At 40.4% G+C, this 26,684-nt stretch overlaps 1 protein-coding gene across 1 annotated transcript in view; it reads left to right on the forward strand.

Annotated features, from left to right (window-relative positions):
- LOC146321116 (plectin-like) overlaps window positions 1-23,698 on the forward strand; it is a 73,818-nt gene extending 50,120 nt beyond the window's left edge. Inside the window, exons 16-36 of the mRNA XM_084726152.1 lie at window positions 209-286; window positions 511-672; window positions 820-924; window positions 1,016-1,111; window positions 1,244-1,369; window positions 1,869-2,021; window positions 2,113-2,267; window positions 2,449-2,575; window positions 3,051-3,234; window positions 3,353-3,376; window positions 4,039-4,196; window positions 5,775-5,953; window positions 6,052-6,190; window positions 6,673-7,029; window positions 7,122-7,205; window positions 7,302-7,406; window positions 7,843-7,941; window positions 9,881-13,234; window positions 15,318-22,383; window positions 22,584-22,700; window positions 22,878-23,698. Of these exons, the coding sequence (XP_084582278.1) occupies window positions 209-286; window positions 511-672; window positions 820-924; window positions 1,016-1,111; window positions 1,244-1,369; window positions 1,869-2,021; window positions 2,113-2,267; window positions 2,449-2,575; window positions 3,051-3,234; window positions 3,353-3,376; window positions 4,039-4,196; window positions 5,775-5,953; window positions 6,052-6,190; window positions 6,673-7,029; window positions 7,122-7,205; window positions 7,302-7,406; window positions 7,843-7,941; window positions 9,881-13,234; window positions 15,318-21,470 (11,838 nt within the window). The 3' untranslated portion in view covers window positions 21,471-22,383; window positions 22,584-22,700; window positions 22,878-23,698. The remainder of the gene's footprint in view (window positions 1-208; window positions 287-510; window positions 673-819; window positions 925-1,015; window positions 1,112-1,243; window positions 1,370-1,868; window positions 2,022-2,112; window positions 2,268-2,448; window positions 2,576-3,050; window positions 3,235-3,352; window positions 3,377-4,038; window positions 4,197-5,774; window positions 5,954-6,051; window positions 6,191-6,672; window positions 7,030-7,121; window positions 7,206-7,301; window positions 7,407-7,842; window positions 7,942-9,880; window positions 13,235-15,317; window positions 22,384-22,583; window positions 22,701-22,877) is intronic.
- Window positions 23,699-26,684: the final 2,986 nt, after the last annotated feature.

Genomic DNA, 26,684 nt, shown 5'->3' on the forward strand with positions numbered 1-26,684 from the left:
GTGGGTTTGCTTGTTTCAATTTAATTTATTAGTTAGTTTTCTAAGTACAAAATATTGTTTCAGTTAGTTCTTGTTTTTTTCTACAGTGCAATTTAATTTTTTTTTAATTTATTTTTATTTTTTTTTACCTAGTTTTAGTTTTAAGTTTAATTCACTATAATAACCTTGGTCCACTGGTGTAACCTGTAACATCTTTCATGTTCCTTAGAGCCAGCTATCTCCTGTCAGCAAGGGCACGTACAAAGAATACCTGGGTAAACTGGACCTTCAGTATGGCAAACTACTGGTAAATATATTTGTTATTTCAAACATTTTTATGTGGACAACATTTTGATGTCTGTCCAACCTTTGTTTCTCTATACAGCATGAAACATCTCTAATTTGTAGATATTTGAGTGCTGGTATTTTAATTAATTTCTTAATCATGTAATTCCCATATCACATTACTACTCCTAATGATAATATATATATATATATATATATATATTTTTTTTTTTTTTTTTTTTTCAGAACTCTTCCAAGTCCCGTCTGAGGAACTTGGATTCACTCCATGTGTTCGTCAGTGCAGCCACTAAGGAACTGATGTGGTTAAATGACAAAGAAGAGGAGGAGGTCAACTTTGACTGGAGCGACAGGAACACCAACATGACGGCGAAGAAAGACAACTACTCGGTGTGTTTTAGAGCAAGACATCAGAGTCTGTTGTCACATACTTCGTGTTTTCTTTAGATGTTGTGAGACATGTTTAGATAAATTCATAAATGTGAACACATGATGTTTCTCCACGTTGTCATTAACTGTTTTATGTGGGATGTTCAGGGTCTCATGCGAGAGCTGGAGCTGAGGGAGAAGAAGGTCAATGACATCCAGGCCATGGGAGACAAACTTGTCAAGGACGGACATCCTGGCAAGAAGACAGTTGAGGTAATTAGTCTATTGAAGCTAGATAAACAGGAAAAAAAATCCACACATAATGTAAAAGTTACATTCAACATGTGTTCTTGGTCTGTTGCAGGCCTTCACAGCCGCCCTGCAGACTCAGTGGAGCTGGATCCTCCAGCTGTGCTGCTGCATTGAGGCTCATCTCAAAGAAAACACAGCCTACTACCAGGTATGGAACAGATGGATATTGATGAAAATTGATCTGTAGAATTCAGATTGCTCCGCCGTAATCACTCGTTAGTATTCAGTGAGCACAGAATCTAATTTTCTTTCCCCCGTGTTCCCCATTCTTTCCTTGCAGTTCTTTGCTGATGTGAAAGATGCTCAAGACAAGATGAAGAAAATGCAGGAGACCATGAAAAAGAAATACAGTGTTGATCGCTCCACCACAGCCACAAAACTGGAGGATCTGCTGCAGGACGCTGTGGTGAGTGAAGACTCCTTACACTGATATATTTACATGTGCATGCACATGATCAGATGACCAGAAAGCAAAGGAAAGGATTTTTGGGGGGTTTAATACCATTCTATAGCATCTCAGTTTTGTTCATTATGTATTCAAATCAGAACCCTCAGATTCTGGTTAATGTACATATGTTTTAGCATCAAAATGTTCCCAACTCCTTTTACAAATGTTTTCCTACATGAAGTGACGTAGGCTTCAGCATGATGAAGTTACTACATATAAACCTCACTAGGTTCAGGGAGATCATCAGTGCTGTCAGCTACATCACTCCTTGGCTGACGGCTGATTGGGAGTTTCCACTTGAAATAGTTGGAAAATAATGCAGAAAATTTAAGAAAATATAGAATGAATAAGAAAGTATATCAAGATGATATCCCACTTTTTTATATTCAATGTGTACCATTAGAAAGGGGGTGTGATTTTAATGTAATCTTGTTTGTTTTTATGTATCAATCAACAGGAGGAGAGGGAGCAGCTGAATGAATTCAAGACCCTTGTGACCGGCCTGAACAAGAGAGCCAAGTCCATCATCCAGCTGAAGCCACGCAACCCCACCACCTCCATCAAAGGCAAACTGCCTATCCAGGCCGTCTGTGACTTCAAGCAACAGGAGGTTAGAACTAACTGCTTTGTAATCATTCACGGCCCAGAGTGTCGTACTTCTCACAGAATGCGTATTTCTAAGTCATGGATTGTTTTTTCAGATCACTGTCCATAAAGGGGACGAGTGTGCGCTCCTCAACAACTCTCAGCCCTTCAAGTGGAAGGTCCTGAACCGCTCTGGACACGAGGCGGTGGTGCCCTCTGTTTGCTTCATGGTACCTCCGGTCAACAAAGAGGCCATGGACAGCGTGTCCAGGTGAGAAAACAGTAAAACAAAACTAAACGAGTCCCCTATGTGGCAGCTGTCCCAAAAGTGACCTTAGAAAATGTTCTCTTTTAAGGAAATACTGTATAATCGTGATACAAATGACTGTTAACTGATAAATGACGCACTACTCTCTAAATTAAACGGCTTCTTCATTTCTCTCTTTCCCCAGTCTGGATGCAGGTCATCAGCAGATGGTGTCTATGTGGCAGAGACTCCATATAGACATGAAGAGCTTGCTGTCATGGCAGTACCTGATGAAAGATTTCACACTGATCCGCTCCTGGAACATCACCATGGTGAGTATGGACACGTTTATTTAAGAAAAACGCCATTGTGAGTTGTTATGTTAGGGTTTGGTGTAAACTTCAAGCACAGGCATCACCTCAGCTAACTATAGAAAATCTGATCAAACCAATAGCTTCTATTAGGTGTAAAGAGTTAATAGAAGCTAAATTAATAAATCAAGGTTAAAGGGCCCCTAAAGGCTGTTATTTTAAGAGCAGGCTATGCAGGGTTTTTATTGTCTTTATTGCTTGGAATCAAATTTAATTACTGCAGGCAGTGGAAAGCGTACATTAGCCTAAATAAAACTGAACAAAGAAACTGTTTGACCATTTTGTTCTTGCTTTTATGGTTCTGTATATTTCAGTCCATGAAATAAACCTGATTCCAAACCAAAAAGACATCATTAAACCAAATTGAATATGGTGTGAAATACCACTGCAGTCCTGCCTCCTAACCCCTCCCCTCGTTTTTTTCCGTCCTGTGCAGTTAAAGACCATGAAACCAGAAGAATATAGGCTGATCATGAGGAACCTGGAGCTCCACTACCAAGACTACATGCGCGACAGCCAGGACTCGCAGCTCTTCGGCCCCGATGACCGCATGCAGATGGAGGAGGACTACACCAAGGTGACCCAGCATTTCGACACCCTCGTTCGCTCCATGGAGAAAGGTAATTTTTTTTTGTCTCTTTAACACAAATTAGTTTTTTATAAATCATGGATATAAAAAGGGAATAAACAATAAATGTACAGCAACTTTACGGTATATAACTGTCGTTCACCTTTCAGGACTAATGGTTATTAGGCTCAAAGGTGAGTCAAGCCAGTTAAAGCTACAGCTCACCAAGCTAGTGTGTGGACACGCTTCTAAGCCGTGGATGAGATGTTCAAAAAATAACCAGTACAGTTAGATTAGAGTTCTGACTGCATGTTGTTTTGGTTCCTAGGTTGCTTTTTGCAGCTCTGTGCAGAGTAGAATCAATAATTTACAGGTTAATATACAGGAATGTTATGCTTTTGGTCACGCAGCCACATCACCTAATAGTGTGATTACTACTACTAGATAGAAAATACTTGATATACCATATGCTTTGACTGCAGTCTCTACAAAGCTCCGTGTGTTTGTGCCGTAACACATGCAGAGCTGCATGTATGATTGTGTTTAAGTGCACCGCTAAAAAAAGGTCGGAGAAATGTTGAGAAAGGTGTGTAGACATTTATTAATTTATTTAGCAATTAAGAGTTTCATTGCTCATTGGACAAAATAAATATTTAGCAAAGACATATATAAAATGACAATGCATTAAAAGTATTTTAAAAAATGAATAAATCAAATGAAACACGACATTATCTATTCAGTATTTCTACATTCTTGGTGCATCAAAAATCTGTTTTTCTCCCAACCTCACCTTTTGGCTAAATAAATAGTGTATTTAATTCTGCCGCACTAAACTAATGCGTTTACTGTTGCACAGGTCAACAGGATGAGACTCTGTGTAAGAACTACATCTCTGAGATCAAGGACCTGCGTCTGCGTATTGAGGACTGTGAAGCTGGAACTGTGGCTCGCATACGTAAACCTATGGAGAAGGAACCTCTGAAACAGTGTGTTCAGAAGACCACAGAGCAGAAGGTACTGTACTCAAATGAAGTCTGTAATGTGTTGAAACAGCAATGTGATATCAAAAAAATCATTACCATAATAATTACACTACATTACCATATTAATTAGACTATTGGGATATTGCTCTACGAGCCTCTATGTCATGTCCCACTCAGCTTAAATCAGTTGAACTGTCTGGAGGATCACCTCAAAGGCCAGCTGACATGAGCTTTTCTTGTATTCCCGTCATTTTAGATGTGAGGATGAAGTTGAAATAAAGAGGAAATATCCTTTGCAAAAGGAAATATTTCTTCCCATATGGACAACAGACAAATTTTACTACATATTATTATCTTTAATTTGCAAATTGTAGGTAATATAAATGACAGTCAAACCAGGTACAATATCTTTAGTAAATTTGAGTAATATTTAACTTGTATAACTTTGGAAGCTAAGACTAAATATGACTGTAAATCCGCTTACAATAACCTTATTAGATTTGTGTAATATCAAACTTACAAGAGTTGGGCAGCCTTTGTGAAGCTGTAATCTTGTAAGTGTGTTATATAAATGGCTTAAAAGACGTGTAAGACGTAAAATACAGAGAAAAGTTTAAATATATTATTCAGTACATCAAACATAGCTGAAATTACAAACATAATTTGCCATACACTTAATTTTTAAACAACATACATAATGTTTACTTCATTCTTATGTATTTCTCACATTATGTTGTATGAGAAAAGTGCAAAATTGAGTCATAAAAGTCTTATAAGACACACAATTCATGTAAAACATAAACATTCACTATTGTAGGCAATGGAGAAGTTTTTTTCTTCTCTCCATATGGATTTATTTAGACATATACAAAATGCTCTGCATATCGCCATTACATAATGTGGCCATTGTTGATGTGTCTGCAGTATTTGCATTTAATGACCCTCATGGTATTTTAATGACCTTGACTACTTCATGTAAGCCTCCACAGCCAAAATCTTTAGATGGCAAAACATCCATTACACCGATCTTTGGAGCCAACTAGACCCAGAGGCTAAAACAAATCACTCCACAGAGAGTGAAGAAGAAAAGATAAGATGTGGTTAAAAGTGACTATAATTTAAAATGAGATAATTCTATGATTGAATGAAAATGCTCAACGCTGTTTAATCATATTGTAGCAGAACCCGTGCAGTACATTGGAATTTAAGGGCCGTGATTGGTGGACTGGAAAATGTGGTGGAAAGAGGAATGAGGAATAAAATGACATGCTCTCACTGCTTCGTCCTCTAAACCATGGGGTGTAGTGTAAAAATGGAGTGAGAGCTGCACTCATTGTTCCTTTGAAGTGCGAAAATACAGCAGAGAATTGAATTTGCTTCGAGATCTTGGGTTCTTATGAAGAATTTGTTCCCCAGGCCAATCACTGAACAGAGAAGCCCAGCAGAGTAATTTAAAATTTAAAGGCGCCTTCTAGCGCATTTTTGGAATCTGCTCCTCATAACAGCCGGGTCGGGATTTCTTTTTCAGTTGATTGTGGGTTGTTTTTTTATGTTTAACCTGTGTTAAGTTTTGACTCCTTACATGTTGCTGTCTTCTTTTGTTGTACAGAAATGCCAGGCAGAACTTGAGGGCCTGAAGAAGGACCTCAATAAGGTTTCTGTAAAGACGCAAGAGGTCTTGGCCTCCCCTCAGCAGTCTCAGTCAGCTCCTGTCCTGCGCTCAGAGCTCGACCTCACTGTGCAGAAGATGGATCATGCTTACATGCTTTCCTCAGTTTATCTCGACAAGTGAGTCTTCAGCCACTTACTCTTGAGATTTAAGAAAACAGTGTTTGTTTGTTTTTTACCAATTCCTTGCTACTTTATTAACTTCTTACTTGTCCCAGGCTGAAGACTGTGGAAATGGTGATCCGTAACTCCCAGGGTGCTGAGGGAGTTCTCAAGCAGTATGAGGACTGTCTGCGCGATGTTCACACCGTCCCCAGTGATGTCAAGGAAGTGGAGACTTACAGAACAAAGCTTAAGGTAAACAGCATATGATTCTTTTATTAGATGTCTCACTTTAGAAATAAATCAAGTTCAGTTCACTAGTTCAGTCTAGTCTTAAAGGGTTAATTCATCAGCTTAGTGTTGCTCTTTCATAAAGTTAGAAAACTCACAAGAGACAGATTAAGATAAAAACAAAACAGCAGAGCAGAGGCCATTTAGTCCCTAGTAATCTCCAGAAACACTGGATCCTACATTTCCCATAACTCCACAAACATAACCACAACTCAATAGGTTCACTTGCCTCTTAAATGCCAACGTCCGCTGAACTTCACACCTTCAGTTTCTAACACAGACTTTCTACCACAGAAGACTTTGTATAACTTTTTACATTAAATGTACTCCTCATGATGAATAAAATAACTTTGATATGCTAAACTAGTGGAGTGTCCCTTTAACTGATGATTGTGACCATGTTTTCTCACTGCTGACTGGTCTTTATTTTTGTATGAACCCTGCAGAAAATGCGTGCTGAGGCCGAGGGCGAACAGCCGGTGTTTGACTCTCTGGAGGAAGAGCTGAAGAAGGCCACATCAGTGAGCGACAAGATGTCCCGCGTGCACAGCGAGCGCGACGCCGAGCTGGACCACTACCGCCAGCTGCTGTCCAGTCTCCAGGACCGCTGGAAGGCCGTGTTCTCACAGATCGACCTTCGTCAGAGAGAGCTGGAGCAGCTCGGCCGCCAGCTGAGCTACTATCGCGAGAGCTACGACTGGCTGATCCGCTGGATCGCAGACGCCAAGCAGAGGCAGGAGAAGATCCAGGCTGTACCCATCACCGACAGCAAGACTCTGAAAGAACAACTGGCCCAAGAGAAGGTAGGTTGTGTGCCGCTTGATAGTACCAGAATTCTTTTAATGGTCCTTACGTGAAACCGGTTAGCTCAGCTCTTTTCCCTTTTTTCAAACAGAAACTGCTGGAGGAGATTGAGAACAACAAAGACAAAGTTGATGAGTGTCAAACATATGCTAAAGCATACATTGATACTATCAAGGTGAGCATTAAACAGTGCTAATTTGCATTAATTATTGTTAGAGAAAGTTTTGATGGCATAACTGATGTATTGAGAATGTCCCTTTTTTCCAAATAGGACTATGAACTCCAGTTGGTTGCCTACAAAGCTCAGGTGGAGCCTCTCGCTTCTCCCTTGAAGAAAACCAAACTTGATTCTGCTTCTGACAACATCATTCAGGAGGTATGTTTCTTGGAAGCCATATTGGACACAGTTTCTAGAAAACAGAAAATAGTGCAATGATTAGTCCATTAATTGACTAGTCTATCAAAAGAAAATCAGAAAGGTCAAACATTTGCAGCTTCTTAAATGTGAGGATTTCTTTTGTCATTTATGATACCAAATGAAAAGTCTTTGGGTTTTGGACTGTGGTTGCACTTTGCAAACATCACTTTTTCCAAGCTTTGTCTGTGTGGACGTCCACAGTCTCAGGCTCTCTTATAGACTAAACAGTTAATTGATCAATCACGAAAATAATCTACAGATTAATCAATAGTGATTAGTTGCAGCCCTAATTTTGATGGACAACTTAACCGTTCACTAATTTCATTGTGAAAGATATATGCATGACGCTGAAAATCACACATTTCTAAGTGTTTTTTGTTTCTTCCTGTATCAGTATGTTACACTTAGGACCCGGTACAGTGAGCTGATGACTCTGACGAGTCAGTACATCAAGTTCATCACTGACTCGCAGCGACGCTTGGAGGACGAGGAGGTGCGTGACAACTGGCTGAGGATCCCAAACAAACTAAATTCTAACATTAACCTAACCAACCCAATAATCAACCAACCAACAAACAACATGCCCCGCCGATCACCGAAGCGCATGCATGCACTTTTCTCCGTGTCTCACACACACACACACATATACAGACACACATACATGTTACATTAATGTACGGATGACAAATAGTTCCTTTACACTGGTTATGCACGAAACATTGGCATGCTGTAGCTGATCTACAGTATAAGCTAGAGAAGCACAGATTTACTGGAGTGTATTATATGCTTTCAGTAGTGATAAAGGGTCAGCAAAACTGAAAAAAATAACCAAAATAGCAATTGCAAACAAATATGATGCATGAGGTGTGATTGTGTTTAAATTCAAGTGAATACGGTCTAAAACAAAACTGAACAAATAGCGTACACAGTGTGTTTGTATTAGCTACTCCGCCTCCATCCATTGTGTGTATTGTGCCATTGTAGATTTAGAGTGAGGGGTTCTTTCTTTCACTACGGTTTTCCTTTCCTTTCTTTCCCTCTGGCCACTCCCCCCCCCAAGGTTAAAATCAAAGTTAAGACTGGTTATCAGGGTCTTCAGCTCTCCTTTTTTTCCTCCAAATTAACACAAGTTTAAAGTTTCACATTCTTTTCTAACCCTAATGTTTTGTTTGTTTTCTTTGCTTCTCTTAACTGCTTGCCAGTGCTTTGCCATGATGAATGCTTAACTTGTTTGAGCATTTAAGAGGTAAATCATGTACAGTGTTTTAAGTATCTATACTTTACTGTATAATCTCCACTCCCTCTGTCATCCTAACATCTGTGTCTCGCTTTCAAACTGCATTTTAGCTTTTTGTGGCATTTTTTTTTTTCACCGCTGCATTTTTATATAGAATTCACACTTCTTAGAGTAACTATCATTCTTACTTACTCTGTGCACTTAGCATTCATTTTAACCTACTTTACAGTGCTTCTTACACTTCCTGGAATCATGTCTTATTTCCTAACTTACAGTAACATCATCTGAACCTGTTATCCTTGACTTTGTCTTTCTTTCTATTTTGTGGCACATAGTGATTTAAAGAACCCCCAGTGCATGGGATGAGTTAAAAACCAGTCTTAAGTGAATGGTGTGAATAATATTCTAACATGAAGCATTTAGTCTTAATTTAAAAAAATGTGTATATTGCGTTAAAAAATGTTCCCACACTTTGCACACAGACAATATAAAGACGGAAAACAATTTAATATGAAACAGTTCAATAGAAGCCTTAAACAAGTGCCTATTGAACAAATATTAAACTTAGTAATGATTATAATAATTGTAAAATGAATGTGTGGGAGACACTCTAATACATACATGGAAATAAAAATATTCCAGGCACTTATGCAATAAACTTTGAAAAAAATATTGAAAAAAATATATATGTTCAGCAATTTGATAAGAAATAATGATCAGTTAGACTTGAAATATAGTGGATTATAATAAATTGGAATCACAAATATAATGCAGTTTTTAAGAGTTAGTGCTACAGCTACAGTTGCATGCCATATGATTTTCTTGCTGTGTTGTGAAGTGATATTTTGTTTCCATACATTAATTAATACATTCTCATCATCCATTTTTGTTGAATTGTCTTGTCATGTGTTATTTTAATTGCATCGTGAATTTAACATCAGTTTGATGAATGTGCATCTAATTTGCATCTAGTGATTGATCTTTGACTTGACCCTTGAGCTAACTTTAACATTAACATTGCCTGGGTAATACAGTACATTACGTTGCTCATATTCCAGTGTGATTAGGCTGTGATTACAGCAGTAATTACAATTTTAATCCACATGGTTTTGAGCAGGTTAATGTATAGTGTTACCTTTTAACATGTCATGCTTGATTGTAATCCTTTCTTTACCATTTGCTTCCACTAATGCAGAAAGCTGCAGAGAAACTCAAAGCGGAAGAGCAGAAAAAAATGGCCAAGATGCAGGCCGAGTTAGACAAACAGAAGCAGTTAGCTGAAGCTCACGCAAAGGCCATTGCCAAAGCTGAGAAAGAAGCTCAAGAGCTGAAGCTCAGAATGCAGGAAGAAGTAAGCAAGCGAGAAGTCGCTGCTGTAGATGCAGAAAAGCAAAAGCACAACGTCCAGCTGGAACTGCAGGAGCTCAAAAACCTCTCAGAGCAGCAGATCAAGGACAAGTCTCAACAGGTGGATGAGGCTCTTCAAAGCAGGGTCAAGATTGAGGAGGAAATCCGCATCATCAGGCTCCAACTTGAGACAACAGTAAAACAAAAGTCCACCGCAGAAACTGAGCTCAAGCAACTTCGTGACAGAGCAGCTGAAGCTGAGAAACTCAGAAAGGCCGCTCAGGAAGAAGCTGAGAAGCTCCGCAAACAGGTCAATGAAGAGACCCAGAAGAAGCGCATGGCAGAGGAGGAACTCAAACGCAAATCTGAGGCAGAGAAGGAAGCTGCAAGGCAAAAGCAAAAAGCTCTGGATGACTTAGAAAACCTCAAGAGGCAGGCGGAGGAGGCTGAGAGGCAAGTGAAGCAGGCAGAGATTGAAAAGGAGAGACAAATCAAGGTTGCTCACGCGGCAGCCCAGAAGAGTGCCGCAGCTGAGCTCCAGAGCAAACACATGTCCTTTGTGGAAAAGACCTCAAAGTTGGAAGAATCACTCAAACAAGAGCATGGGGCTGTCCTTCAGCTGCAACAAGAAGCAGAACGTCTCAAGAAACAACAAGAGGATGCGGAAAATGCCAGAGAGGAAGCAGAAAAAGAGCTTGAGAAATGGAGGCAAAAAGCCAATGAGGCCCTCCGTCTAAGACTTCAGGCTGAGGAAGAAGCTCACAAAAAGAGCCTCGCTCAAGAAGAGGCTGAGAAGCAAAAGGAGGACGCTGAGCGTGAAGCTAAAAAGAGAGCCAAAGCTGAAGACTCAGCCCTGAAGCAGAAAGATATGGCCGAGAAAGAACTTGAGAGGCAGAGGAAGGTAGCTGAGAGCACAGCTCAGCAGAAACTTACTGCAGAACAGGAGCTGATTCGACTCAGAGCAGACTTTGATAATGCAGAACAGCAGAGATCCCTCCTTGAAGATGAACTTTACCGCCTGAAGAATGAAGTCATTGCAGCTGAACAACAAAGAAAACAGCTGGAGGATGAACTGGCCAAAGTGAGGAGTGAAATGGATATACTCATTGAGCTTAAGTCTAAGGCAGAAAAGGAGACCATGTCCAACACAGAGAAAAGCAAACAACTTCTTGAGGCTGAAGCTGCTAAGATGAGGGACCTGGCTGACGAAGCAAGCAAGCTTAGAGCCATTGCAGAGGAGGCCAAGCATCAGAGGCAGGTTGCTGAAGATGAGGCAGCTCGTCAGAGATCAGAGGCTGAAAGGATTCTCAAAGAGAAGCTGGCTGCAATCAGCGATGCAACTCGTCTGAAAACAGAGGCCGAAATTGCCCTGAAAGAGAAGGAGGCAGAAAACGAAAGACTCCGACGGCAAGCTGAGGATGAGGCTTACCAGAGGAAAGCTCTTGAAGACCAGGCCAACCAGCACAAGCAAGAGATTGAGGAAAAGATTGTCCAACTCAAAAAATCATCTGAGGCTGAAATGGAAAGACAAAAGGCAATAGTGGATGACACGCTTAAACAGAGGCGAGTTGTCGAAGAAGAAATCCGAATTCTCAAGCTCAACTTTGAAAAGGCTTCATCTGGAAAACTTGATCTGGAGCTCGAATTGAACAAACTGAAAAACATTGCAGAGGAAACTCAACAAAGCAAACTAAGAGCAGAAGAAGAGGCAGAGAAACTGAGGAAACTTGCCCTTGAGGAGGAGAAGAAGAGGAGGGAAGCAGAGGAAAAGGTCAAGAAAATTGCTGCCGCAGAGGAAGAGGCAGCCAGACAACGCAAGGCAGCCCAGGATGAGCTCGAGCGCCTGAGAAAGAAAGCAGAAGAAGCCAGAAAGCAGAAAGAAGAGGCTGACATGGAAGCAGAAAAACAGATAATTGTAGCCCAACAAGCAGCCCAGAAATGCAGTGCAGCTGAGCATCAAGTCCAGAGTGTTCTCGCCCAACAGAAGGAAGACACCATCATGCAGAAGAAGCTTAAGGAAGAGTACGAGAAAGCCAAGAAGCTTGCCAAACAGGCAGAAGATGCTAAGGAGAAGGCAGAGAGGGAGGCCACTCTCCTTCGTCAACAAGCAGAGGAAGCAGAACGACAAAAGGCAGCTGCTGAGCAAGAAGCTGCAAACCAAGCTAAAGCTCAGGAGGATGCTGAGAGGTTGAGGAAGGAGGCTGAATTCGAAGCTGCTAAACGAGCACAAGCTGAAGCTGCGGCACTCAAGCAGAAGCAGCAAGCCGATAACGAAATGGCTAAGCACAAAAAACTGGCAGAGCAGACATTAAAACAGAAGTTCCAAGTTGAGCAAGAGCTCGCCAAGGTTAAACTTCAGCTCGATGAAACTGATAAGCAGAAATCTGTCCTTGATGAAGAGCTACAGCACTTGAAGGATGAGGTTGATGATGCTGTCAGACAAAGGGCCCAGGTGGAGGAGGAGCTATTCAAAGTCAAGGTGCAGATGGAGGAACTACTCAAACTGAAAACCAAAATTGAGGAGGAAAATCAACGCCTCATCAAGAAAGACAAAGATAACACACAAAAACTCCTTGCCAAGGAGGCTGACAATATGAAAAAACTGGCAGAGGATGCTGCTCGACTTACCATAGAGGCTCAAGAAGCCGCACGCTTGAGACAGATTGCTGAAGATGACCTCAATCAACAACGAGCTCTTGCAGATAAAATGGTCAAAGAGAAAATGCAGGCCATACAAGAGGCATCCAGATTAAGAGCTGAGGCAGAGATGCTCCAAAGGCAGAAGGACTTGGCTCAGGAGCAGGCACAAAAGCTGCTGGAGGATAAACAACTAATGCAACAGTGTCTGGAGGAGGAAACAGAGGAATACCAGAAGTCACTCGAGGCAGAGAGGAAAAGGCAGTTGGAGATCATAGCTGAAGCCGAAAAACTCAAACTTCAGGTTTCTCAGCTCAGTGAAGCCCAGGCCAAAGCTGAAGAGGAGGCTAAAAAATTCAAGAAGCAAGCCGATACAATTGCATCCCGCCTTCATGAGACTGAAATAGCCACCAAAGAAAAAATGACTGAAGTGCAAAAACTGGAAGTTGCAAGACTAAATACCAGCAAAGAGGCTGATGATTTACGCAAAGCTATCGCAGACCTAGAGAAGGAGAAGGCTAGACTGAAAAAGGAGGCTGAAGACCTTCAAAATCAGTCTAAAGAGGTATTGTGTCAAAAATGGCATAACAGAGCAGCTTATGTCATTGTTAACTCTATCTCAAAACTAACACACTCCTTTCTTAAATTTTCTCTATTCCTGTCTTTGATTTTACTAATCATGAAACCGTATCTTTCATTTTGGATATGATTTTAATTTTACTTTTTACAGTGCACTGTGCTCATGCAGATCATGTCTTGAATGCCCCCTCATATCCTGGAATGTTTCTTCCTGGAATGTTTCTTCATTTTTAAAACATGTTTCATATTTCTTTCAGTTTCGAAACTCAGTTGCAACTCGGTTCAGAAATACATTAAAAGTACATCATTTCAAGTCATATTAAAACTATTAAAATATGATATTGCATTAGACATTTAGTCAAAAACATCAAGTTCAATAATTGGTAGGATAGCCAAGTATTACAGCACATGCACCCACAGATTAACCAGGAAACTAAGAAATTGCTTAGTGAGTTTTAAAGGAGTCCCACGGCGTTTATCATGAATGATACCCAAATCTTGAATGTTGAATGTATTTGCAGGATAAAAACATTCAAACACACCCATTCTTAGTCAAGAAAAAGACATTTGTCATCAATAGTCAGGATCCCACTTGTTACAAGGTGAATGCTATGTTAAGAGGTGCAGCAAACATGCCTCCACCCCAGCAAATATATGTAGAGGGTCTGTGCTAGGGAAGCCACCACTGATGACATGCAAAAAAATAAGATGTCACCATACCAATTGAGCCTGTCTGCCCTGCATCTGACATAAGCATGACATGCACTAGTGTGTATCAACTGACACGAAACACATGCACATACTTCCTTGTTGACAAAGTTTATGTTAACTTCACCCACAACCCCCACCCCTAGGTTTGCTAGGGGTGAGTCAGGTAGATTTGCTAGTATACATACCATTCACTCAATTGAAAGCGTTGTTGGTATGACCATTATTCTTACTTTAGGAATACACAGAGATAAAGTTGAAAAACAGTGGAGTATTCCTTTAATATTAACTATATTAACTTTTTGAAAGGGTACCTTCCAAAAGTCCATGCAAACTGTTAATCATTCAGAACTGAAGGCATTATCCCTGTTAAACTAAGCATTACACAGTGTGTCCTCTGTCCCTTGCCATCTATAATAAGACATATATTAGGCGTAGCTCTCGCACTATAAAGTGTAACAAACACATGAATACAATTTACTGATATCTAATAGTAAGCACTAAATTCTCAAGTTGCAACACATTAATTAACACAATATACTGTGCCAAGTAAGAGCCAGCAAAATAGCACTGTGGAAGACAAAATTTGCCATTTATTATTGCCAAATTCAGCAGATTACTTCATCATTTCATTATCACTTTATAAAAGCTTTCATATTTAAATAAAAAGTATAGACTTTGTCAAATCTAGTTTATAATTGTCCAGATTAACTGTGTCAGTGATTTTTTCAACTGGACTGTACCACTGTACACTATTCAATTCTTTACAAATGATCAGGGTCCTTTGTCCAGTCCTCAGTCCAGTGTGACCTCTTGATGAGCTGAACATACTTATGGTATCTTCTCAGAAAGTGTTCTGTCCAAATTATTTTAGACAGGACAATATTCACATAACAATATGTATGTTAAGAATGGGATGACGTTCATGCAGTTATCTGTCTTGTCCCAGTTTATGTAAGTCAATTCAAGTTTTTTATTAGTTAGTTAAGGAACATCATTCTAACAGTTCATCTGAACTTTGTAATGTTGGCGGAAATACTAAAGAATTAAACAAATATTTTTTTTTTTTCCTAAAATTTTGAAACAAGGATGCTAGAAAAAGAGTATATTTATTTAAAAAAAATACTGGACAATCAGTTTATAACTATCATCCTCAAAAAAAAAGGTGCATAAAAACACACATACAACTTTAATAGGGGTATTTATCTCCATACAGTATGCATAAGCAGAGTGCATTGTACAACTTTACTCTGTAAATATATAATTTAGATACAAAACATAACATTATAACATTTATGCAATTAATATGTGCCTTACCTACATACCGGTCCTAACTTATATTTTCTATTTTTTTCTATTAGATGGCTGATGCACAGCAGAAACAAATGGAACATGAGAAAACCATGCTTCAGCAGACATTCATGACAGAAAAAGAGATGCTGTTGAAGAAGGAGAAGCTAATTGAAGATGAGAAAAAGAGGCTGGAGAGCCAGTTTGAAGAGGAAGTCAAAAAGGCTAAGGCTCTCAAAGATGAACAGGAACGCCAGAGACAGGAGATGGAGGACGAGAAGAAGAAACTCCAGGCTACCATGGATGCTGCCCTCAACAAACAAAAAGAGGCTGAGAAAGAAATGCTCAACAAACAAAAAGAAATGAAGGAACTGGAGAAGAAGAGACTAGAGCAGGAAAAGATTCTTGCAGAAGAGAATCAGAAATTGCGCGAGAAGCTGCAGCAGCTTGAGGAGGCCCAACACACAGACAAAGAGGTCATCCATGTAACAATGGTTGAGACAACAAAGAAGGTTTACAATGGCCAAAATGTTGATGTGGCTGACAGTGTAGAGAAACCAGATCCCTTGTCTTTTGACGGTATCCGTGAGAAGGTACCTGCAAGCAGACTTCATGACCTTGGGCTTTTACCCAAGAAGGAGTTTGACAAGCTGAAAAATGGCAAAACCACCGTGCAAGATCTTGGTGAAACTGAGAATCTAAAAAGAATTCTTAAAGGAAAGAACTGCATTGCTGGTGTTTTGACACCATCTAATCAGAAAATGTCAATCTATGAGGCATCAAAAGAGAAGAAGATTACTCCAGGCACAGCCATGATCCTTCTTGAAGCCCAGGCAGCCACAGGTTACATGTTAGACCCCATTAAGAACCAGAAACTTTCTGTTAATGAGGCTGTCAAGGAAGGTGTGATTGGCCCTGAACTGCACAACAAAATGCTTTCAGCTGAGAGGGCAGTTGTTGGCTACAAAGACCCTTACACCGGTGGTAAGATCTCAGTCTTTGAAGCTATGAAGAAGGGTCTCATAGAACATGATCATGCCATCAGAGTCCTTGAGGCTCAGCAAGCAACAGGTGGCATCATTGACCCTATCAATAGTCATCGTGTACCCAATGAAATAGCCTATAAGCAGGGACAATATGATGCAGAAATGAACAAGATTATGCAGAACCCTTCAGATGACACAAAGGGATACTTTGACCCCAGCACTCAGGAACCTTTGACATATTCTGAGCTAATGGCGAGATGCACCACTGACCCTGACACTGGTTTGCTTCTCCTGCCAATCACAGACAAGGCTGCTCAGTGCTCAAGTATATACACAGAAGAGGAGACGAAGGATGTCTTCAGCAAAACAACTGTGTCTGTTCCATTTGGAAGATTCAAAGGAAAGAGTGTCACCATCTGGGAAATAATCAACTCTGAGTACTTCACTGAGGACCAGAAGAAGGACCTTCTCCGTCAGTACAAGACAGGCAAAATCACAATTGAAAAAATCATTAAGATTGTGATTACTGTGGCAGAGGAGAAAGAGAAGAAGAATGAAATTACCTTTGATGGTCTGAGAGCACCTGTCCCTGCCACTGAGCTTCTGGAATCCAAAATCATTGATAAAGACCTGTACAACAAATTGCACAAGGGCAATAAGACAGTCAAAGAGGTGTCTGAAATGGAGCCTGTCCACAAAGCACTTAAGGGTACAGACTGCATTGCAGGTGTAGTTATTGACTCAACCAAGGAGACAATGTCCTTCTATCAAGCTATGAAGAAAGACATGATGAGGCCAGGGCCTGCCTTGAATATGCTTGAAGCCCAAGCAGGAACAGGCTACGTGATTGACCCTGTTAATAATCAGAAGTACACTGTTGATGAAGCTGTCAGAGCAGGCGTTGTTGGTCCTGAGCTGCATGAAAAACTCCTGTCTGCAGAGCGAGCTGTTACAGGTTACAAAGATCCTTACACTGGAAAGACCGTATCCCTGTTCCAGGCAATGAAAAAAGATCTCATACCGAAAGAACAAGGAATCCGACTGCTCGATGCCCAGATGACCACCGGTGGCATTATTGATCCAGTAAAGAGCCATCACATTCCTCATGATGTGGCCTGCAAGAGAAATTATTTTGATGATGAAATGAAAAAGATTCTCAGCAGCCCCACTGATGAAACTAAATGCTTCTATGATCCCAACACAAAAGAAAATGTCACATACTCAGAGCTCTTCAAGAGATGTGTCCCTGACACAAAAACTGGACTCCCACTTCTGCCTCTTTCTGATGAAGCAATCAATGCAAAGGAGGAGCAAGCATTCACTGAAGCCCAGACAAAAGAGGCTATGACTCAAGCAACTGTGGAGCTTGATTCTGGACCATTTAAGGGCAGGAAGATGACCATCTGGGAAATCATCAACTCTGAATATCTCACTGAGGAGCAAAGACTTGACCTGCTCAGACAGTTTAGGTCAGGAAAGCTTACAATTGAAAAGATAATCAAGATTGTTATCACAATTGTAGATGAGAAAGAGGCTAAGAAACAAGAACAGTCCAGCTTCAAGGGACTCCGAGCTCCTGTTCCAGCAGACTCCCTGTATGATTCCAAAATTATTGACAAACCTACATTTGACCTCCTCAAACAAGGAAAAACAACACCTAAACAAGTCAGTGAGAATCCCGATGTCAATAAATACCTCCAGGGCTCTGATAGCATTGCTGGCATCTACCTGGAGCCGACAAAAGAGAAGATAAGCATTTATGAGGCTATGAAGAAAAAGCTCCTCAGGCACAACACAGGTCTTTCACTTCTGGAGGCACAGGCTGCCACTGGGTTCATTGTGGATCCAGTAAGAAAGCAGTGTGTCTCAGTAGATGAGGCAGTGAAGTCAGGCCTTGTTGGACCAGAGCTACATGAAAAACTCCTCTCTGCAGAAAAAGCTGTCACTGGATATAAAGATCCATTCACAGGAAAGAAAATCTCCCTCTTTGAAGCAATGCAAAAAGATCTCATCTTGAAAGAGCATGCAATGCCAATGTTAGAAGCACAGATGGTTAGTGGGGGAATCATCGACCCTGTAAACAGCCACCGTGTCCCAACTGATGTTGCATATAAGAAGAACATTTTCAACAAAGAAACTGCCAAGACCCTATCTGAACCCTCTGATGAAAACAAGGCATTCTCAGATCCAGAAACTGATGAGAATTGTACCTACAGGCAGCTTAAAGACAAGTGTCAGAAAGATCCAGAGACAGGCATGTACATCCTCCCACTCTCCAAGCCTCAGTCTCCAACTGTTGTGGAGAAGACGTACCTCTACACAGAGGAACAAACACAGAGTGACCTGACCAACACCCAAATTGACATTCCAATCGAGGGGCTTGCTGATAAACCAATGAACCTTTGGGATGTCATGAACTCCAATTTGCTTCCAGAGCAGGAGAGGCAGAAGCTCATGGATGAATATCGCTCTGGTAAAATCACTAAGGAGCGCATGATCATCATCATTATTGAGATCATGGAGCAGAGAGAGATCATCAGAAATGATAGTCCACTGTCATACAAGACTATCAGGAGAAGGATAACTATTGAGGAGCTCTACAATGCCCGCATCATTGACTTGGAGACATACAACCTTCTCAAACAAGGGAAGAGGGACATCCGTGACATAATGGAGATGACCAGTGTCAAACAGTATCTCTATGGCACAGGCTGTGTTGCTGGAATCACAACTGACTCCAGTTCCAAATTAAGCATATATCAAGGAATGAAGAGAGGTTTTATAAAACCAGAACTAGCCCTCAGCCTCCTAGAAGCACAGGCTGCTACAGGATTCATTGTTGATCCAATCAAAAATGAAACACTCACGGTTGATGAAGCTGTTCGTAAGGGTATTGTCGGCCCAGAGATCCATGATAAACTTCTTTCAGCTGAGAGGGCAGTCACAGGATACAAAGATCCATACAGTGGCAAAATCATATCTCTTTTCCAGGCCATGAAAAAGGACCTTGTTCCAGAGGATTACGCTCTGAAAATGCTAGAGGCACAAACTGCCACTGGTGGTATTATTGATCCTGAATTCCAGTTCCACCTGCCAGCAGATGTAGCCATGCAAAGAGGTTATATCAACAAGGAAACCAATGAAAAGCTGACTGACAGTGTCAAAGGATTTGTTGACCCTGTCACTGGAGAGAACCTGTCATATGCAGACCTGCTCAAGAGATGCAAGTTAGATGGTGGGTTACGCTTGCTCTCTCTGGGAGACAAGAGGCTGATGTTCAAGGGTCTGAGAAAACAAATCACAATGGAGGAGCTGCTCCGCTCCCAAATCATTGACCAGGAGACTGTCACTGAACTGAATGAAGGTCGTATTTCAGTGGAGGAGGTTAGCAGTCGACTATCAAGGTACCTTGAGGGCACAAGCTGTATTGCTGGTGTATTTTTAGAGTCCACAAAAGAACGTCTATCAATTTACCAGGCCATGAAGAAGAACATGATTAGGCCAGGCACTGCATTTGAACTCCTTGAGGCCCAGGCATCCACAGGGTATGTCATTGATCCAATCAAAAACCTCAAACTGACTGTCAATGAAGCAGTGAAGATGGGCATTGTGGGACCCGAATTCAAAGACAAGCTCCTGTCTGCTGAGCGTGCAGTGACAGGGTATAGAGATCCCTATTCAGGCAAAACAATCTCCCTGTTCCAGGCCATGAAAAAGGGGCTAATCCTGAAAGATCATGGTATCCGTCTCCTGGAAGCCCAGATTGCCACTGGTGGAATCATTGACCCAGAGGAAAGTCACCGTCTGCCCGTTGAGGTGGCCTACAAGCGTGGCTTCTTTGATGAGGAAATGAATGAGATCCTGACAGATCCATCTGATGACACCAAAGGCTTCTTTGATCCCAACACTGAGGAAAACCTCACCTACCTCCAGCTCATGGAGAGGTGCATCACCGATCCCGACACTGGCCTGGTGCTCCTGCTACTGAAAGAAAAGAAGCGAGAAAGGAAGACCTCCTCAAAGTCCTCAGTTCGCAAACGCAGAGTTGTCATCGTAGACCCAGAGACAGGCAAAGAAATGACTGTGTATGAGGCCTACAGGAAGGGGCTCATTGACCACCAAACCTACCTGGAGCTTGCTGAGCAGGAGTGTGAATGGGAAGAGATCACAATGACCTCCTCTGATGGTACTGTCAAATCCATCATCATTGACAGGAGGTCAGGGAGACAGTATGATGTTGATGATGCTCTTGCACGAGGCCTTGTTGACCAGAATGCTCTTGATACATATCGATCTGGAAACCTGTCCATCACAGAATTTGCTGACATGCTTTCTGGAAATATGGGAGGCTTCCGCTCTCGCTCATCCTCCTTTGGTTCCACCACTGGTTCCACTTACTCCTCTCCTATGAGCCCCATACCCTCTATCAAAGCACCCGCAGTCATATGGAATGACCCAGCAGAGGAGACAGGCCCCGTAGCTGGAATCTTAGACATCGACACTCTGGAGAAGGTGTCTATCACTGAGGCCATACACAGAAATCTGGTAGACAACATCTCAGGCCAAAGATTGTTGGAGGCCCAAGCCTGCACAGGAGGAATAATTGACCCCACGACTGGGGAGAAATTCTCAGTCGCTGAAGCTGCAGAAAAAGGCCTTGTGGATAAAGTCATGGTTGATCGCCTCAACCTGGCTCAAAAAGCATTCAATGGATTTGAAGACCCCAGAACTAAAGTAAAGATGTCTGCCTCCCAGGCTCTAAAGAAGGGCTGGTTGTACTATGAGGCTGGTCAGCGTTTCCTGGAGGTCCAATATCTGACTGGTGGACTTATCGAGCCTGAGGTCGAGGGCAGAGTGTCACTAGATGAATCCATCAAGAAAGGCACAATCGATGCCCGCACTGCCCAGAAACTGAGAGATGTCAATGCTTACTCTAAATATCTGACATGTCCAAAAACCAAACTGAAAATCTCCTTCAAAGATGCCATGGACAAAAGCATGGTCGAGGAAGGAACTGGCTTAAGGCTTCTAGAGGCCTCCTCACAGTCCAGCAAAGGCCTCTACAGTCCCTACAATGTCAGCGGCCCTGGATCTGCCTATGGCTCCCGAACTGGCTCAAGAACCGGATCCCGCACAGGCTCCAGGAGAGGCAGCTTCGATGCTGGCTCTGGCTTCAGCATGAACTTTTCATCCTCCTCTTTCTCATCCTCTTCAACTAGCTACGGCCGCAGATTCTGATTAGCTAGTTCTCTTCCTAACAACTTGTGACTAAGAACCAACAATACTAATGCACTTTACAGTTGCATTTTTCACAGGAAAATAGAGTTACATTAACAAAGAAAATATAATTTATTTATTCTGCCTTGCATATAGTCACATCAAGAATTGCCCAGGCTATTTTTTTCATAACAGATGTCTAAACTTGTGCCTCATATATGGAGACATAACCAAGCATTGCTAGATATAAAAGATATTAATTTTCTTTCTAAAGTCACTTTATATTTTTCAAAGCAAAGCATGAAATTTCTGCAGTTTTTTAAGTGACTTTATAGTTTTCATTTTACACCTGTTAAAAAATTGTATACTTGTGCTCTCTGAAACTAATATATACTGTATGTATGTCAAACAGAAATATTTTTCCAGTATTCCTTGTTTCCTTTGAAATTCAAAAATATTTGTCTATTTTTTATCTTTTTCGACAGTACTACTTAACAAGATACTGTATATCAATTTAGTTCTAATGTTTTTAACAGATTCTAAAATACATAGATGCCTTCAAATCTCTGAATGTTTGTATAGAGTATGGACACATTTTGTGTTAATGTTCTCATGTTAAATGCCTAACTAAATAATATACCCAGTAAGAATACACATTACAAAATTAGACTTAAAACACTGAAAATAAGTTCCAGAATTAGAATTACGCAGGCTTTTATAAAACCAGTTTCACATCTGCCATTACCTTGTATTTGTGCCCATTTATGTTCAGTGGACTTGCATCCGTAGACTTCATTACACCATTGTTTTACACACTCCAAGTATTGGATTCTTTTTATTCACCATCAATCAAGTGTTCCTGGTAAATCCCAAGATGATGTCAGACTTGATCCTGCTCTCCCATTCAGACCTGCCTCCTGTTATTTTGGTTCTTGTAAGTTGAAATGAGTTTTTTGTGTTTGTTTGTTTCATTTTGTTTGTTTTCTTTATTTGATTTTGATCACATTTCAGAACCTAGATTATGCCATTTATGTATGCCTTGTCCCACTCACTATCATTGTGAAATGACTCATGAACTATTTCCATTCATAATCCCCTTCTCATTACTGCTATTTTGTCCTGTTGTTCTGACAGGTGCCTCAGTCCCCCAGAATGCACCATGTAAGCACAGATACTCAGCTGGCCAGAGCATACAATCCCTTCAACTTGGATGGATTTGTGAGTCCATGTCATCCTCACACAGTTGCACAGGTACAGTGTACACATTTTTTTGGAAACATTATGTCATTTTTAATTTCCTTTGCAAAAGATGAAGCTAAATTTCATCAAGATTTGTTTTGCATTTTTTTAATTATTTCATCTTTTCTCGCTGCATGGTTTGGTTTATTTTGATTTCAATTCATAGTTTTTTTTTTCTTTTGTTTCTAGATCTGCCATTGAGTATGTCCTTTCTTCCATTGCACATCACATTTGAAGAAAGCTGAGGCTGAGTCAACCTGACATCATCTTGGGATGCCTTTCTAGGAACACTCATCATTCATGACCATTTTTCATATATTTATTACTTGAATGCTAATAGTGCTATTTATGTTGTCATATTAAGATTTTTTAGAGAACACTCCCAAAATACACACACATCTGTGTGTTCATTCTTTCATTTAAATTGGGATTAACTGTAGTGGTAGAACAGCACATCTTCATGTTGCTGTCCACTGAGTATATTTTTATACGATCTCTGTAAATTCAGTCCAACCAAAGTGCTAATAAGATAGATTTGGAGAATTGACATATTTGATACAGCACCACATTGCATGAATGTATGTATTATATCAAATTAACTCATTTCAGTTGACAGTTTGCCACAGATTGGAAACTGAAGAAACAGCTTGAAGCTTTATTTTGCTTAGATATTTTTCCACAGCAAGCATTTCTTTTATGTATCTCTCAAGTGTTTTACCTCTGTAAATCCTTTTATTTTGTTCTCATCATGTTTTTTGATATATCATGAATTTGCCTTGCATGTTTTTACTAACTTTACAAAGGATATTTGGGAAAAAAAATGTTAGTGTAAAATAAAGACAACTGCAGATGTAACTGCTGATTTTAATTTTAGCATTATATGAATTCACAAACTAAGTGGTTCATTTTGCTTATGGGGCAAATTTTCTGCTTGAATGATATGGTGAGTGGATTCTGTTGTATGTTCTGAACATAACACTATGTTGTAAATAAATATGCTCTGAAGAGGCCCTCTTGTCATTCATACATCAATATTCTTGCATCTGAAGCTATTTTTAAAGTAGAATATGGTTTTCAGTGCTGTCCAAAGGGAAAATCAAAACTACATATTTTTACTTTCTTTCAAATATAATGGAAATAGATGGTATTCCGCTTGTGGTGCCAAGAAAAATATAGTTTAGAAACTCAACAGCAATGTCTCTTTTCAGAAATAATGACCCAGTTACTCAAGATAATCCAAAAACCTTGTGAGCAGTTTCATGTAGGAACTATTTGTCTCTACCACACTACACCCTCTAGCCATATCATTGTGCAGAAGGAAGTCTGAATGTGCTCATGGATGAGGGGCTTGTGCTTTTGACAGTGTCATATGTAAAAATTAAAGACAACTTCCTCAACTGAGCTGTAACCTCTTGTTTCGGATGATTTTGGAGGAAACTATGCCTTTAAGTCGAACACTAAGGACACACTAGAAACTTAAATAATAGACACGTGGCACGACAGTTGTAGAGCAGCTGGTTCTATGTGGACATTTATGAGAACTATTCAAAGAAAAGTAAATGTCTTGCACATAGTGTATATGAAATATAATGTGAATATTTAAAAAATGTGTTACTGTTCCATTCCACATAAGCTTTCAATGGTTAGCTTTTTTTTTTTACTGCTGCACAAAAAGTATATTATGAACATAATATCCAGTAGTTAAAAAAGAGGAGAAACAATTTCATTGAAATGCTGTGCAAGGTCTCTGTTGGTTAGTTACATAGCTTTCAACTACCCAGTGTTATGACTCTTTCCTCTGGAGAGCAGAGCAGTTGACCACATGAGGGCAGTGTTATACTGACCCATACTCATCCCTAAGGAAGCAACAGTGAATCAGGTGACTTAGCTACTTTGATGATGTTAGAAACCCACTAAGGTGTTTACCATGATGATTAGATTAATGAGAGTCTGACTAGGTTTTTGAAAGCTCATGATTATACAGTACAACAGACATAACACCAGTTTTAGCTCCCATGTTTTGATTTCCCTCCAAGAGGTGTGTTCTAATCAGGATAAAGCCGATACTGAAAGACCCTTTTTGGATACTGGTACGCATGTGGATTTACACCCAATCTTTTAATGCCAGATGTGAACATATTTTGCTCTGTTTGCCATCATTAGCCACTGGATTTGATAGAGGATTCTGCCAACAGAAGAAACGGTGTACTCACCTCCCAGAATTCTTCGCTCAGCTCCCTTGACCTCTCAGAGCTGACCCTTTCCCTCCCAACTCTCTCTGCATCAGAGGGTGGAAGCAGGGAGGTAAGAACACGGAGAAGGGAGTATAAAAACACTCACACCATCTTCCGGAGGTGTCGTCTTTACCGTATTCAGTTATGAACAGTTGATTGCTCAAACAGCTGGAAATGCTATAAAAGTAAGCTTAACACAAGAACTGGTATAAGGATCACTTTGCATGTCTATTGTCCCAATGGTCTCTTGCAGGATAAAGGAAGTGCTTTCTTTGGCTCACGAACGCCTACATCACAGGATCAGAGATATGGGTATGCTAATGTGCAAGATTTATTCATTCTTCTTAACACAGTGCCGCAATAATAGGTAATTTGCGCCCTTGATTAACTGACAAATTCCAACATCTGTTAAAGGTAGACCATGCAGCATTGTTTGTACCATTCAAATTTGGCCCTGGCTCAACAAGAAAGAGAAAGAGACAGAGTGAATTTGGAGAGCAATCATGTTAGCAAGAACAAAACAGTGAATCAGAGATATAAAATTATTTTATGATTTGTTTAATCATGCTAGATTGGCTGGAGGCTAGACAGCACTGCCCAGCAGACTGAAGCCCAGAGATGTCCCAAACAAAATGATGAGAAAATCAGAAATTACAGACAGAGAGCAATGTCTCTGCAAATACAGATACCATCACACACGTCTAGAGGGCCATGAGTGATTCCCAGTGATTGACTGAAATGTAGGCTGAAGCCCACTGGTGGGCCTTTAGAGGTCATTTTTAAATTTCAGTTTTATAGGTTTGACTTTACCATTGCATATTGACGATTAACTAAAAAGTAATTGGAACTAATAAAACAATGCCATGATGGGTTATTCCTTGTTTATCTGATCTAGTTTAACAGGTGTTACACTGTATTTGCTGACCTGTAACATTAACACTGCAATGAATTTTATACCTTGTCATGGGGCAATAAGTCTCCCGTGTTGATCATAGTTGTGATTAAAGGTTTGGGTGAGCTACAGATGATTTTTGGGTGATTTGATGATTAAGCCTGGGACTGGCTGATTTAGAGGGATCATGTTTATGTTGTATATGAGTCTATATAGTTTTTTTTAGGAAAATGCTGCATGGTATGCCTTGAAATACTCAACCTTAGAGAAATCCTAAACAAGGAGTTTCAGATCATGTGCAATATAAGCGCTAATGGTAAATATTTGAAACTTAAATTTAAATTTTAGTCTATATTTTGAAGCAAATATTGTAATCCAAGTAAGACCAGTGTGACTGAAAGTGGCCACCAACAGTCACCTAAAACACACACACACACACACACACACCCTGTGACGACAGTTGGTCAATTGTATCAACTTTATAGACCGGTGAGTCTGCCTTTGCAGCAACACAAAGACACTGTGAAGACATTGTGAAGTGAGCACACAGTGTAAAACATCTAATTGAAACATACTGAAACAAGAAGACAAAGGTTCCAGCCCAACAGACAGAGAGAGAGCAGATGCCTCCCTAATGAGATATTTTTCTAAGCCCCGGTTATATTATGCTTTGATAAGAATAATAACTCTTGAAGGCTTTGTTTCACCTCTTCCTGCTGTAGTACAGGTCATGACTTTGGTATTTTGGCAATTCTCTGCTTCCCATCATCACAGTCAGAGCTCATACAAATGTCAAGTCACTGAAATAGAAATAACACTAAAGTAAGCATTTGCATCCAGAGTAGTACAGGTATTCCACAAATACACTGC

Source organism: Lutjanus erythropterus, chromosome 9 (assembly GCF_056507025.1).
Source record: "Lutjanus erythropterus isolate fLutEry1 chromosome 9, fLutEry1.hap2, whole genome shotgun sequence".
Classification (NCBI taxonomy): Eukaryota; Metazoa; Chordata; class Actinopteri; order Lutjaniformes; family Lutjanidae; genus Lutjanus; species Lutjanus erythropterus.